Consider the following 14761-nt stretch of genomic DNA (forward strand, 5'->3'; position numbering starts at 1 on the left):
CGAGTTCGATTCGGTGCACTAAGTGCACGCTGGTACACATTAAAACCATCGTCCACAAATTGATGTAAAAATGTGTGCTTCATATAAATATATAAACGAATTAAATCGCGAAATCCTCAATATACACTTTATTGTGTTGTTTGATAAAATATGTATTTTACAATTCGATATATTTGTATTTTATAATTTCGATATATTTTATTTTCATTCAGATTAGATCAGTGTACAATGGCATTAATTTTAATATACTAGTATCATAATCGTTCAACTGAATTCACTACATATTCTAAATTTCATAATGCGTTTAAATTATAATTTTATTCAATTATTATTCTTGACTTTTATCAAAACGAAGACGTGCAATTATTTTTTTCAGATCTGAAAAAGCAATTCGAATCACCACCATACTCCGTGTCTGTCGAAGCAGGTCAAAGTACCGAACTTAGATGCCTGCCTCCGGTGGGAGTGCCACCACCTAGAGTTTACTGGTTAAGAAATAATATCCCCGTAGATACCGAATCGGATACTCTTTTAGTATCCAGCGAAGGTCATCTTCTTATTGGTCAAGCAAAACTTAGTCATCAGGCGAATTACACCTGCGTCGCAGAAAATATTGCGGCAAAACGGCTAAGCGAACCAGTTAGCTTAACAGTATACGGTAAGTTCATCATTAAAGATTCTCTTTAATAATTATACATACGCAGAAAGAACGATTCTAAAACTTTAGTTAGATGTAGATCTAAAAATAATTTTGTTGGACCATCAAAATAATTAGGATGCTCAAACTGATTATTGGAACAATTTTTTGCAGCATTGAAAGCTTGATTATACTTGAAAGCTCATCATGCTTCTTTATGTAATTATTTAAATGGTTAAACAAAACTATTTTCAGATCTGTATCTCTAGCTAAAATTTTAGATACTTTAGCAAAATTATTTTTTCCTTGTAAATTCTTTGCAGTTCCTTGTTATATATAATACATTATATGTTTCTCAGTGTTATATAGAGTAATAAGGTCTAAAAAAATTTCTAGCCCAAGGATATAAAAAGGTGATAAAATGGAATAACCATTTTTATTTTTCAATAATTATTTTTTAATTTAATACATTTTTTTAAAACAATAAATTAATTTTTTTATATCATTAAAAAATGTTTTAAATTTTTTCAACTGAAAAATAAAAATGGTTTCATTTTATTATCCTTTTTATTATCCTTTCTTGAGTCGGAAACATTTGCACCTGACTACGTATATTTCAAAGTTTTCTCTTTACATTAAATAAAAACTTTTACTGGTTTCAATTAGTTAACGGCGGCTGGTCTTCCTGGTCGTCCTGGTCGGAATGCCACTCACGATGCGCGAAAGGCGGTCAGAAGAGGACGAGAACGTGCACGAATCCAGCGCCCATGAACGGCGGTCAGCCATGCCTCGGCCCCTCTCAGCAAAAGATGGACTGCAACTCGGGCTGCTCCGGTGAGTCCCTTGAATTCATTATCCGTGTTCGCAAGAACGCGCGTAAAATTTTCGATGAAGAAACTTGTCTGCACCACGAGGAGAGTTCTTGTCTATCTCCGTATACCTCTTTGTTATATTAAACAAGCATCTTTGTTATATCCTAACCTACTACAATGACGTCGCTCAAGGTACTTAACTTGTAAGCAAGCGAAAATGATACATTTTCCTCTTTCTTCTCTCAGTTAATGTCGGTCAAACGATAGACGAGTAGATTTTGCCATCGTAAGAAGATATTACTGATGCTGAAGAGAGGAAATTCTCGCTTGATGTACTATGTCCTATCCTGTCGCTTGTGTCCTCTTTCCTCGTCGAGCGTATCTATTGCACGTGCCACACAGTCTTTTCAAATATACCGTGAAGTCTTTATCGTATTCACCTCTCAAAACGTTTGCGACATCTTAAAGGCACCTGTGGCTATCCTCGTAAAGAATATGCAGACTGCATGCAAATGACCAAGCCGACGGGGATAATACCCGAGGAAAGTCGGCGCTCGCTTTATATCGGCGGTCAAGACATTGATCGATCCGATATTCTTTCGGCGTTTTCACGCGAGAGACACGTTAACCGCTCGCACTCGCGTTGGTCAATGCACTCACGACGCACTTTTTATTCCCCTTAACGCTCGCTTTGGAGTAGCCGGGGCTTTGGAAGAATTCACTAACACCCTGGGTAAGTCCTTCACATATGCATGAATCATGTCCCTCAGCCCGGAACGAAAATTAAACCGCGACACATACACGACCGCAGCCGCGACCGCATATAAGGGCGTTTTAATAAAACGTAGTAAACCGCCGGCAAGTGCGACGCGCTATTTATTCGATGGCGCTTAAGTGCCAATAAAGTAGCCGGCTTGAAACGAGAGATTAGAGATATAAACGAGTTTGGCGTTTTAGTTAGTCATCTTTCTATACGATCTTTTCTTTTTCCTTCGTACACATACTGATTTAAATTTTAAGGAAAAACATATCGATATGAATCAATTATATATAAAGGAGATAAACGTCGTTATAACTCTAGTAGCAATAAACGTAACCGAATTGACAAGTATAGTCTCCCATCAACGAGAATATACGCGGGGATTCGCGCGAATTACGAGCCTTTTTGTCCTGTCGAACTTTTTTATTATCACTACACATCGATTGGACTCGTCTTAACGACTCTGAACGAAACGAAGTCTCGATTCTGCTTCTTTTGCCAGCCGTGGACGGACAATGGTCCAGATGGTCGGCATGGTCAGTGTGTGGGAGCGACTGTACGCACACAAGGAGAAGAACATGCGACGATCCACCACCCAGCCACGGTGGACGATCTTGCCAGGGCAGGGATATCAACGTGGCGAATTGCACCGGTGGCATGTGCAACGGTAAGTCACTGGCGAACTTTGCTACGTCTTGATTGCGTTTTCCGCCCGTTACAACTTTTTTCCGCATCGTAAAGTTCCAATGACGAGCCGTTCCGTCGTATCGATTTTCAAACTAATATAGTCGCGGTAAGAATATATTCCTCATTTAGCTTAAAATAGAAATAAATATCTTGTTCGTTTAACTCTTTTAGTGTTCAATTTAACACAAGAATGGTTTTATCAAAAATAAAATACCGTGATTTCCACTTTTAAAACGAGCGATATATACGTTGTTACTTTTACATTTTTAAATATATAATTTGACGTCACTCTCGCGCAATTTTTTATATTTATAGAATTAGAATTTAAAACGTAACTGTGGACTTAGTTTCAACGTAAAACAAATAGCGTTAACAGATGTATGAATTTGCGCGGAAGTAGTTTTATCAGTACTATCGAAATCCTTTAATTATCCAACTTACCGGCGCTTCCTTTTACAGTGAGCAACGCGAAGGTGGGCGGCGCTCATTTAACCGAGGAAGGTGAGTTGGGCAAGCAATAAAGCATTTTCCCGCTCTTTTAATCTCCCTCGATCCTTTTACGATTTTACCTCGCGTCGTTTTCCCGTGCCGTTCGTTCCTGAGCCGACCGCGCTGCAAAGAGAAAAGTTTCTCGATTAGATAAGCTACGATCTCTCTCGCGATGTACGCGGACCTCCTCCTCCGATTCGTTCCGGATTTGTAGACGCTCGCGAAAAATAAAACGAGATGAAAGGAATAGGAGGTTCTTCCTCGCGTATACAGGGCGCGACCGAGGCGTTCGACCGCAAAGCAAATGTCCTTAACTCGTCGTGCGACATTCTTGGATGGATTCTTCACGCCCGGTGCACGCCATTTATATTCTCGGCGACGCGGCGCTATGCCCGACGATCTGATACCATTCAAATCAGATGTTTTATGCGCCTCGAAAAAGGCGACAAAAATAGAGAGCGTGAATCCAGGCTCGGTGAACATTAGCATTATTCATTGCTCCGATATAATAACGCGAGTCGGGACGTATATATATATATATATATACGCGTCGTGCATCAAGCTCGTCGATCTACGCGCTTATGCTAAAAATAATTTCCGAGAATGAAACGAGAGCTGATTGACTGCCCACGATATCGCTCGCTTCACCGCGACACGTATTTGCGGACACGTTTTTCCGCGCCACGCCGATAACAAGCGCGAATGGCTCTCCCGCGCACTATTTACTTTTAATTACTCGACCGGTTAATTATTGACGCTGCCACGAAGGCTCGATATGATCGTTGCGACCCCTCATTGCGCGATCCAAACAATCGTAACAATGAGGCAGCAGCTCGTATAGCCAAGGGTGGCCCACCGGTCCGTACAGACGCCAATTTCCCCGCGTGCGCGCGCTACCCTAAGGTAGCCAATTCTATCGACCGAAGCGCACATCAAAGTTGCACGCGATACGGCTGCACCCTCTCTACCCTCTTTGCGCCGAGGGGCGGAGAGACTGGCTTTAATATCGAAGAAAATTATGTAATCGGTAGCCGTTACGCCCTCGCCGCGGAAAGGGGAAATTGATCGCGCATGCAAATAAAGTGCCATTATCCCAGAGCTCAGACCCGAGCGTGTACACGACTGAGTCTCTCCTCGAGGGGGCTGGATGCCCCGAAACAGCCCCCTTGAATCCAAAAGTGAGTTCGATTTTCCTGAAAGCGACGATAAAATATAGATGAAAGATATCGCGCGCGCACGCCGGAGGAACGTGATGCGATTTACCGCCTTACGCCAGCAGGCGTCTTACAAGAACCCCAAGTCATCTCGGACGTCCCTGGTGTAAATATTTAAGACGCGATGCCGTCAATCGAGGTAGAACGTTTGTGATGGGCAGATCATATTGATCAATGCTCGAGTGTATCATTGTAGTAAAAATATGTAGTAATTATATAGAATTTTAATATTACTTAAATAATTTCCTTATTTAAAAATGATACTGAAATTAAAAAAGAAATTGTTTTATTTTGAATTTAGTCATTTTAGCTGATCAAATATCAATTGTTAGTGACATTTCGAATTATTGTATATCATTTTTAATGAATTATATTCCGGATTTATTGTAACATTTAGAATTAGAATGTTAAAATCATCAATTCAAAAAAAGGATAATTTTTCGAAATATGCGAAACAAAATTGACATAAATGATACTTGATCGTGTTTCTAAGAGTACATTTTTTTCGTCTTATATTATTTAATTAATCATTAATTTTCTGTTGAGTTAAAAAAATAATTTTTTTCCTTTTCTCTAAAAAACTTAATTTTTTTGATTGTCACTTTTAGAGTAAGAAAACAATATAAGCTTTTTATAAATATAACAATAATAATCACGTGTCTTACGCAATCATATAGAAAATGAATAAATTAACTAATAGCAAAAGTTGAAAGTATCTGGGCAATGTGCTCTCAGAAATAAAGATGAAAAATAGCTTCAGATACATTACAGGTTCGGTTTATAAAGCGTTATCAATAGCTTCGAAGAAAATAAATCCCGACGCCCCTGTGGAAAGCCACTTTTCAAGCTGTCTTTAGGAGGAGGGTGGAAACCGTGCGCGTTTCCGATCTCGTCCTGCGGGTAACGACGTGGAACTATTGCGTTTTCAAAATCCCTCCTCCGAATTTGTATGCGTTTTCGTCGCTGTCGCATATATATTGATGTGCGAGGCACGTGTCGAGAACACGGCGTGCGCCAACGAGGCACATATGATCCCGCGAAAGGGAGTTTGAGCTCGAAAGTCACGTAGCAGGGTTACGACCTCGTATGGCTTTGACATTCTAAAATTGGAAGAAGCTTAAGAGTGTCAGGCACTCTTCGCACGGCAAGCGGTTGAGGTATTTCTCGAAAATTTTTACGACCGCAGGGACATTTTCTACATCGTGTCTCTCGTTGCCGCAGAACCGCGCCTATAGGGAGCTTCCGTGAATGCTTAAGCACGCGAAGTAATCCGGTAAAAGGAAAAATTGCCCATAATTCAGATACTGCGGCGAGGCTTCCGCGCCGCGTAACGTTTTACTATGCGCCTGCTTTTATTTTCGAGAATTTCATTTCCTTCGCGGTTGTGAATTTACTTACATTATCCATATATCCGGAACGGGCGACGACGACACGGTCGTAAAGCACCACGGTGAATTTCATATCCGTGTATATATCTTCTCGCACGATCCCCGAGAACATCCCGTGTATCTTCGCGTAATTTCGTCTGTATACTTTGCTAAATACTCGCTGCATTGCGATACAATCTTGGTCGATCGTTTTAAACCGCAATTCCCACGCCACGCTTTTCGTCAACGGATTGTCTTCCCTTCACCTCATCCGGGCACAACGGCACGTAAAATTATTATTTCGCTTGAAACATGTTCGCATCGCGATGCTTTTATTGCATACGTTAATGGCAGCGATAATAATGATCGGAATCTTTATAGCCGTACGAAATAACGCAGAGCTGTAAAACGATAAACTGACGTGCTAAGGAAAACGAGCGCACGAAGGAAACGAGCGTGTCGCCGGTGTAAATGGAGAGGAACCTTAAAACTTTCCTACGCTCGTAATATTTAGCGACGCAGAGGCGTTTAATGCTCTATGGTGCTTTTAGACTTCTTTTGTCATATCAAAATCTATCTCATGCGCAAAGTAAATAAAGGTTATGACGTTAAGCGATTCACGAGGAAACAATTAGGTCGTTCATGATACCTCTATATTAAAAATTGTTTGCACACTATTTACGGTAATGAGCGTTCGATATCATTTAGCTAAAAAGAACAACATTTTTTCGCGACCGTCGCGTCGTTCCTTCTATAAAAGATAAATAATGAAAGATAGGGATGATATTAAAAATTCGCAATATGTGATTCTATTATAGCGAATCGCCAGATGGACGTAGCCTTATATGTCGGTCTAACGGTCGCCTGTGTGGTAATTGGTGGCTTGGCGATCTTTCTGGCGAGACTTTTGCGACGAAAAGGTCGTGATCACTCCTTGTACTCCATGGCTCGTAATGGTAAGCATTTCAAAGGTAAAAACGAATGTAACGTTAAATCAAAGATAAAAATTATACATTTCGACTAGATTCTCTCTAATTAGATACGTGAAATCCAAAACTTTGTTCTTTTCGAAAATTAACTTTCTTTTCATGATAATTAAAGGTATTACATTACGATCAATTAAATGCGCAAATAAAACAAATAATCGTATCGTGTTACTTATGCTCATTAAATTATTTCCTGCTCATTATCGCACTAAGAGATATTGTCTCTCACAATTGGGAATAGGAAGATACTATTTCGAAATTAATATAACTTATTACTTTCATTTTCTCTGAACCAGAAAATAAATAAACATCTAGACTACAAAAGCAAACAAAAACAAAATGTTGAAATAATAATAACTGATAGACACAATAATTTAGCTCATTTGTTACAACGACATAACTTAAAAATTGTCATTTTGAGTTGCTTGCCGATAAAGAATGGAAATTTTTTAAATTCTTTAGAATGAAATCTCATTCTAAAGAGTGAAAATTGAGTCAGTCATTCTTGAAAAAGAATGGCTCAATTTTCAATCTTTAAGAGGGAGATTTTATTCTTCAAAGTGAGAGTTGCTTTAAAAGTTTCAGAGGACATAAAGAAAATTAAAAAAACATACTTTAAAAGAATATACAGTACTTTTATTTGTTTACAATCAGTTATACCAAAATTGCATTTTTTTTTTTCAAAATCAATATTACAATATTTTAATGGTTCGAAACATTTTTACTAGAAAACTATGCTGTTTGAGTTACGTCATTGTTGTAGCAAATGAGACATATATTGCAATATTTTATTTGTTTTTTTTCGTAACGACTAATGAAACGCGCGACGTTTCAATCGTAGCCCACGTAGAATCGGAATAGTATCTCGGCGGCGTTTGTCCGCAGCGCGCAGAGATACCCACGAGCCGTGCCTCGGCCGTGTGCGTTTCAGAATTCCAGCCGGAGTTCTTCCCGGATCAGGACAAGAAGCTGAGCCTGCAACCGGATGTGACGGCAACGAGTGTGCCGGCCTGTTACGAGTATCCTTTCGACCCGAAGCTGTCGATGTCGAGATCCCTTTCGGAACACCACTACGACGTGCCGCACTTGTCGATCGCGCCGCAACCGTCGCCAATGTCGCCCACGCCGAGCACGTCGACCCAAGAGTCATGCAGCGACAAGCAGATCCATTCCGACAGCGAGAACAGTGTCACTAGTTCTTACCCATCCTCGGACTCCACGTACAACGTCGCCTCGGAAAGCGTCCGGTTGCCAAAGCTGGAAGCTGGAAACGTCGCCAGGGCGGCGGTGAACACGCGTGGCGCCCTGCTGGTTCTTCCAGACTCCGGGATCTCTATGTCGGTACCCGAGGGAGCCGTTCCTAAATCGCTCCGGGAAGAACTCTATCTGGCGGTGCTCAACGAGGATCGTTACCGGCCCCGATTACCCGGTGAGTGCGAATTATTCATGATGTTACGCTCCGCGGGAGGCGGATGTTGAGCTTTACGATCGCAGCTGCGAACTTTCGCAGGATACATTGAAGATATTCGCGATAGCGCGATGTTATTTTTATATCAACGCCATTCCCTGCACGTGCTTCGCACGAGTTATATCCTGCTTGATTTGATGTTCAATATAGGGCATCGCTACACCGGCTCTTTTGTGTTAGGGACAGTTAGGTGGGGATAAAACCGTCTAGGGAAAAGAAAAGATTTTGCAATCCTCGATAACTTTGGTTTACCCTTGATTGGAAAATTACACGCGCTTACATGTTAATATATTAAACACAATTAATCAAATGAGTCTAACGTGACGGATATTACAATAACAACATCGGTGATAACGATAACGTACAATAACGGCATTAAGTTCGATAATTCATGATCATAATTCACATTCGTGCCGCTGTTATTTCCGCCGTTATATCGCCTACACCGTTCGAGTCTCGACCTTGTTTTTTCCCCACAGACGGGATAACTCAGTTATCAGCTGTGGTGACCTGCGGCCCGTCATCCGCGACCTTCAACAAGCCTGTGATTCTTCAATTTGAGCATTGCGCCATGTTGCATCCGGCAACCTGGGAACTGAGTGTTTGGGCATGCGACGGTATTAACGTCGACGACGGTTCCTCTTCGATGCCGAAAGATCATCAATCAATTACGTGGAGCAGAGTACTAACTCTAGGCAACGAGACTATCAACACACCGCTGTTCACGCAGCTAGATCACGCGGAAGCTTTCATAGTAACCGAGCAACTCCGCGGTTACGTGTTAGCCGGACAGAGCTGCGAAAATTCGATCGCCACGAAGAGATTGCGATTAGCACTCTTCGCCAGTCAGGCCGGTCAGTGCTGCGTTCGAGTTTACGCTATGGAAGACACGAAGGCGGCAATGAAAGCCATCGTCGATCGGGAATCGCAAATCAGGGGCTATCTGTTGGACAAGCCGCGCACGTTGCTGTTCCAAGACAACGGGGAGTCGCTCTGCGTCAGCCTCGAGGAAGTCGGTAACGAGTGGCAGAGCAAGTCGCCCACAGAACGTCAGGAAGTCCCGTTCCGGGATGTTTGGAACCGTCAGGAGAACGCCAAGCACGTGACCTTCGGCCTGGACACGGCCTTTGGTCCGACCACCACGAGAAGCTACAAGCTACAAGTCTCGCAAGGAAACTCCGACACGAGACAGGTCTTCAGAATCGTTTACGATGGCGCAAAACAGTTGATCTCTTCGGGTAGTGTCACGAGGCCACTCAGGGAAGTCACCGTGGTTAGCAGCGGACATGCTAACAACGCCACGACTGACTCTACCACTCTACGACCGTTCCGATTTACGAGATCCTTGAGGAAACAGCTCTGCCAATGCTTAGACCCGCCAAACGCTCTGGGCAACGATTGGAGAATGTTGGCACAGAGGCTTCAAGTCGACAGGTTAGTGACCCGGCCAACAACTTTCCATCTTACTTGTTATTCTAGAGTAAAGCTTCTTTAAATACGCAACTATATTTATGCAGAGCATGAAATACATTCGTTAATGCCAAGAGATTCATACGCTTCAATGCAAATCAAACAATATAGTAATATTTGCTTAACAATAAGATTAAACGGTCTCTTTTAACGCCGATTAATATGCTTAACTGTTAAATTTATCAGTTTTCACGATTAATTTTAAAAATTATAATGTCAATATATGAAGTCTGTCTAAGGAAGTTTTATAGAGGAAAAGAATAATTTTTTCAAAGTATCTAAAAATTTAGCTAAGTGAAGATTTGAAAATCATTTCGTTAGACGTTCCTCAAAATAATTATATAAGACGTTCAAGCTGGTTAAACTATCAAAACTTTTTGCAGCATTGTTAATCACGCTTGAATTTCCTACATAATTATTTTTATGACACAATAAAATTATTTTCTGTATTTAATTAAAGTTGTTAGAAAAAAAATTTAATGTTTGCCGCGAAACTGTTTGGTTGAATTTTTTTTACAGCAACCAAATATTTTAACAATAAGTTTAGTTGTTTCTACGAAATACATTGTTCTGCTCTGTAAATAACAAAATTATTTATTTATACAAATTAAACAATTCAGTTTGCATAAAATTACAGTTTTGTCGTTTAAAATTATATTTTAATCAAATTTCTGTTGTTACAACAAAATTCTGAATAGAATAAAACATTTTTCCTAATGTGCATACTTCAACAAAATTGTTTTTTCCGTATATTATTGTATCTTCGCCGTTCATCTCCTTACTATAAATTTTCCCTAAACGCGCTCTATTTTGCCAGCAATATAACTACCTGTACTACTTTCCTTGGTAATCACACAGCCGGTGTCTTCGTTCGTATAACAGGTACATCAATTATTTCGCAACTAAGGCCAGCCCGACGGAGCATATTCTGGATCTGTGGGAGGCGAGACATCGAGAACCGACGGCGGTGACGGATCTGCTGAACCATCTTAGAGTAATGGGTAGGACCGACGCTGCCACGATTCTGGAGGCACAGCTCGGCCCATGGCTTTGAATAAACAGAAAACCGGATCTTGAAAAGCATTTTCAGCGGTGAGTGAAAGTCGAGACCGCGTTGTACGCCCACCCGTGAGAAGTGATCAGTGAATCAGTGTACAATCGAACGGCGACTGATAAAATTCGAGACCGATCAGCGAGTGAAACGGATCGCCGCTGAGTGAGTGCGTGCGTGCGTGTGTGCGTGCGTGCGAAAGAAAGAGTGAGACGAAGGAGGCAGGAGAACTCGGTTCTCCAAACGAACTCATCGAAACACTGCCTTAATTATGCGCGACCAACGCGTCGGTACTTTGTAAATAAACGTGAGAGTTAGTGAAAGGCTCAAAGGTCCGTCTCTAAAAGATTCACGGGCACGTTGAGAATCACGGACCGAGGAATGCTTATTCGAGAATTCAAGAGCGGCATGGTCCATGAAAGACAACCGCATATAATCGTGATGAAGTAATTAGGGACTGTGCATTTAAACGGATATACATGTACATATAACTAAAAAAAAAATAACGCGCGCAGATACAGATGGATATATCCATTTTAGAAGATGGATGTTTATATATATAAATATATGTTATATATATATATATATAGATATATATATATAGGACACCAAGTAAAGTTCGAGCGGATCGACAATATCCGCGACACTTCGACGCGACGTAATTTTTTATCGATTTGTTAACACGAATGCACGCGAGCACGAGCGAGTGATTATTATTTTTCTGAGAATCGTGCCAAAATTACCTCGGTTTCGTAAGCGTACACTTCCGTTATTGTTACATCAGAGTTTCGTGAACGATGTACATCTTTTTTATGCGTGTCGACAATACAGATCGCGGTACACGAAGGTACACGACAACGGTTTAGTGCGCGTTGCTCACGGAACGAAGCAACGTGCGATCGCATAAAACGAGCTAATTACGACAGACATGATTTAAATCGACGATTTATTTAAGAGAATTGTATATTTGTTACTTTCGACGAATAAAATATTCTTGTATACCTCAGAGCCAAACTCGTCCGTTTGTCATCATTATGTCTGTGAAATTCCCATTCCTTCCATTGAATAAAATATTCTACCTATCAAGTTTATTAATTTACAAAACTTTGTTTTCTTCCTTATATTGCTGTGATATATTTTTAAAATGTCTTCGTATATTTTATTTCATCATTAATTATTGGTAAATTTATTTTCATCTTGTTTCATTACATTTTATACATATTTTCTTTAGTAAAGAAACATTAATGCAAATGCGACATAAATCTTAAAATCCACGTAGAATCTTTCGACGTAAAATCTCATATCAAGACTGCTGATGCTGTAAAGAACGTTGCATCGTAATAACTTTGCAAACATACTTTATCGGCATACTGTCAATAATTTTTTACCAGCGAAGGAACATCCTTCTTGGACGGTATTAAGGCGCACCTTCGCGCGAGGGCTGTATATTACTTCAATTTCAGCTTGTCTCCGGACGTTCGACAGGGACAAGATATTCTATCTTCCACCTCCTCGATCCCGGCTGCAACGGTCTTCCTTGATTTTCTCCCATCGAAAATAGGTACGTACTTTTGCGGAAGTTGAAGGAGACGGAAATAGGTGACAATGGACGTCGAGCGTCGCAATTTTAAAATGTCGATACCAGTCACGCGTGCTTCTCTCTCTCTCTCTCTCTCTCTCTTTTCAATCCAAGTTCTTTATATGAATTTCTTCCGAGCTTTTCCATGCTCAAAGGTACTTTGCGAAAATTATGTACTTCTCGATATAATTCGCTTATACTTTATATGCGCGAAACATGGCGCGTTTCATAGAGACTTAGACTGGTATTCAAAACGTGCTTTCATTGAAATGTGTGTTTTTATTTTTTAAATTCTATAATACCTATATGAACTATATATACTGAATACGCGCTAAATCATAAACGCATTCTGAATACAAATTATACAATATAACTTTAAAATTTTTAGAACGGTTCCGTCTATTAAATATTTTATTTATTTGGTTTGAACATTTCTCGGTCGGTTTTTACTAAATATTAATTTTGTTTCAACTTTATTTAGAAACATTTTGTCTCATCTCCATCTAAAAACGATTGAAATATTAAAAGAAAAATCATCAATAATATATATATAAAGTTAAATTTTTTTAATCTAAGAAGCTTCGTTAATTAAACGAAAAGTTTGTCTAACGTATGTCTACCAGAGCAACGTTTAAATAGATTGAAACAAAAACATTACAATAAATTCAACGGTCGAATGGAGAGCTCGATTATTGAAATTGGCATTTCAATCATATTTATACGTGTTAGTACGGTAAATTAAACTTTATCTGATTCAATAAATGTTTATATATATATATATATATATATGCTGCTGAATTGTGGGAACTTCCATCGCTATGTTAGCGACTCGATGTGCCGGAAATTAAATGGATAAGGTGGCATTCGGTGATGTGGAATGAGAATATAGGAGCCAGAAGGAAAGTTTAAAGTTCTTTCTAATCGTGCAGCAAAAATAAGAAATATTGGAATTAATTCTTTAAAATATAATTTTACAAAAATATCAACTATATCAGATAAGCTGCAATATTCAATTTGCTAAATGGAATTTCTTTATCATAACATATATTTTAACACAGCGGAAACAATCGCATAAATATATTATATCACATCACGCAAAATGATTTTTTAACATATCAAATGTACTAAAAAGGTTTTTTTCATTCAAACACATGACTTTGTAAACAAATTGATCATTTATCACCACTTTCTCTTTCTCTCCATCTCTCTTCTTTCCAGCATGAAAAACATTTTTTCTCTTCACTTTTTCAATGAGACTAAATGATATTCACTAATTTATTAGATATTATCTACTCATAAATGAGAGATATAAATAAACAGTTTTTACTAAAAGTATATCAATCGGAATAAGAGAAAGAGAGAGAGAGAGAGAGAGAGAGAGAGAGAGAGAGATATGCAATTCTGATAAAGTTCTTCAGGCTTATTATTATATGTAATATAGAATATATTCAAACTTAAAAAAAAAAAGAATAATTTTGACGTATATATCTATTCAGAAATTAAAACTGTCCGACATTGAAGAGACATCCTCGCTGAGCAATTCCGTCTCTCTTCTCTCCTCTTTCTTTTGGATGCTCTTCGCAAGATCGTTGCGTAAACGTAACGGAATGCACACAAGTGTTTTTCAAGTGCTCCAGCATGTTGTCAGCCAGAAAGACTAAGCGCTATAAAAATAGCTCGAGTGCAGAGCTATTTCTTCTCCGCATAATATAAGTCAATCTTTGGACTTTGTTATTCGCACGATAATCAATGATCCATTGAATCCATCTCACCATTCAATCTTACTTGCATTCCTTTTGCAATCGAACATTTTGATAAAATGTAATTATTCTTTTCTAAATTTCTATTTAGCTTCGCTAATATTGTCATAGTAATATTCATACGATGTCGTAAGCAATGAAACTTTATACATTTATTTACACCGTGTGAAACAACTCATATGAAGCATTGTGTAGGTCCTCGCCTATTATGGGACGGCGTGAAATATCGGACCGAGTATCGCATATCGCTCGCCATTCGAAAGACAGTCAATGACGCATCGGCATGTCGAATCCTCATTGAGAATGCGTCTGTGAAAATAAGCGCTCCGATTCGTTCCTGTCGTGGTGAGACGCTGGGCGGACAGAGCGTCTCGTCTTTTTTCCCTTCGTCGGATGTTCGCGTGGGTATATACGAGCGATGTCTATCCGGCCGGTATGTTAGAACGAGAAGGTGGAGAGATAAGGCGTAAATTATAATAAA

At 39.6% G+C, this 14761-nt stretch overlaps 1 protein-coding gene across 3 annotated transcripts in view; it reads left to right on the forward strand.

Moving 5' to 3' along the window:
• Nucleotides 1–11949, forward strand: part of LOC105154580 (netrin receptor UNC5C) — a 34064-nt gene extending 22115 nt beyond the window's left edge. For 2 of the 3 annotated variants that reach the window (XM_087416947.1, XM_087416948.1), the window contains exons 4-12: nt 377–658; nt 1304–1471; nt 2150–2182; nt 2712–2876; nt 3356–3397; nt 6785–6922; nt 7884–8381; nt 8900–9854; nt 10773–11949. In XM_087416947.1, the coding sequence (XP_087273073.1) occupies nt 377–658; nt 1304–1471; nt 2150–2182; nt 2712–2876; nt 3356–3397; nt 6785–6922; nt 7884–8381; nt 8900–9854; nt 10773–10944 (2453 nt within the window). In that variant the 3' untranslated portion in view covers nt 10945–11949. The remainder of the gene's footprint in view (nt 1–376; nt 659–1303; nt 1472–2149; nt 2183–2711; nt 2877–3355; nt 3398–6784; nt 6923–7883; nt 8382–8899; nt 9855–10772) is intronic. The other variant, XM_087416949.1, reaches the window with a different exon arrangement.
• The last annotated feature ends 2812 nt before the right edge of the window (nt 11950–14761 follow it).

This window comes from Acromyrmex echinatior, chromosome 2 (genome assembly GCF_024713525.1).
Source record: "Acromyrmex echinatior isolate Ae372 chromosome 2, ASM2471352v2, whole genome shotgun sequence".
In the NCBI taxonomy this organism is placed as follows: domain Eukaryota; kingdom Metazoa; phylum Arthropoda; class Insecta; order Hymenoptera; family Formicidae; genus Acromyrmex; species Acromyrmex echinatior.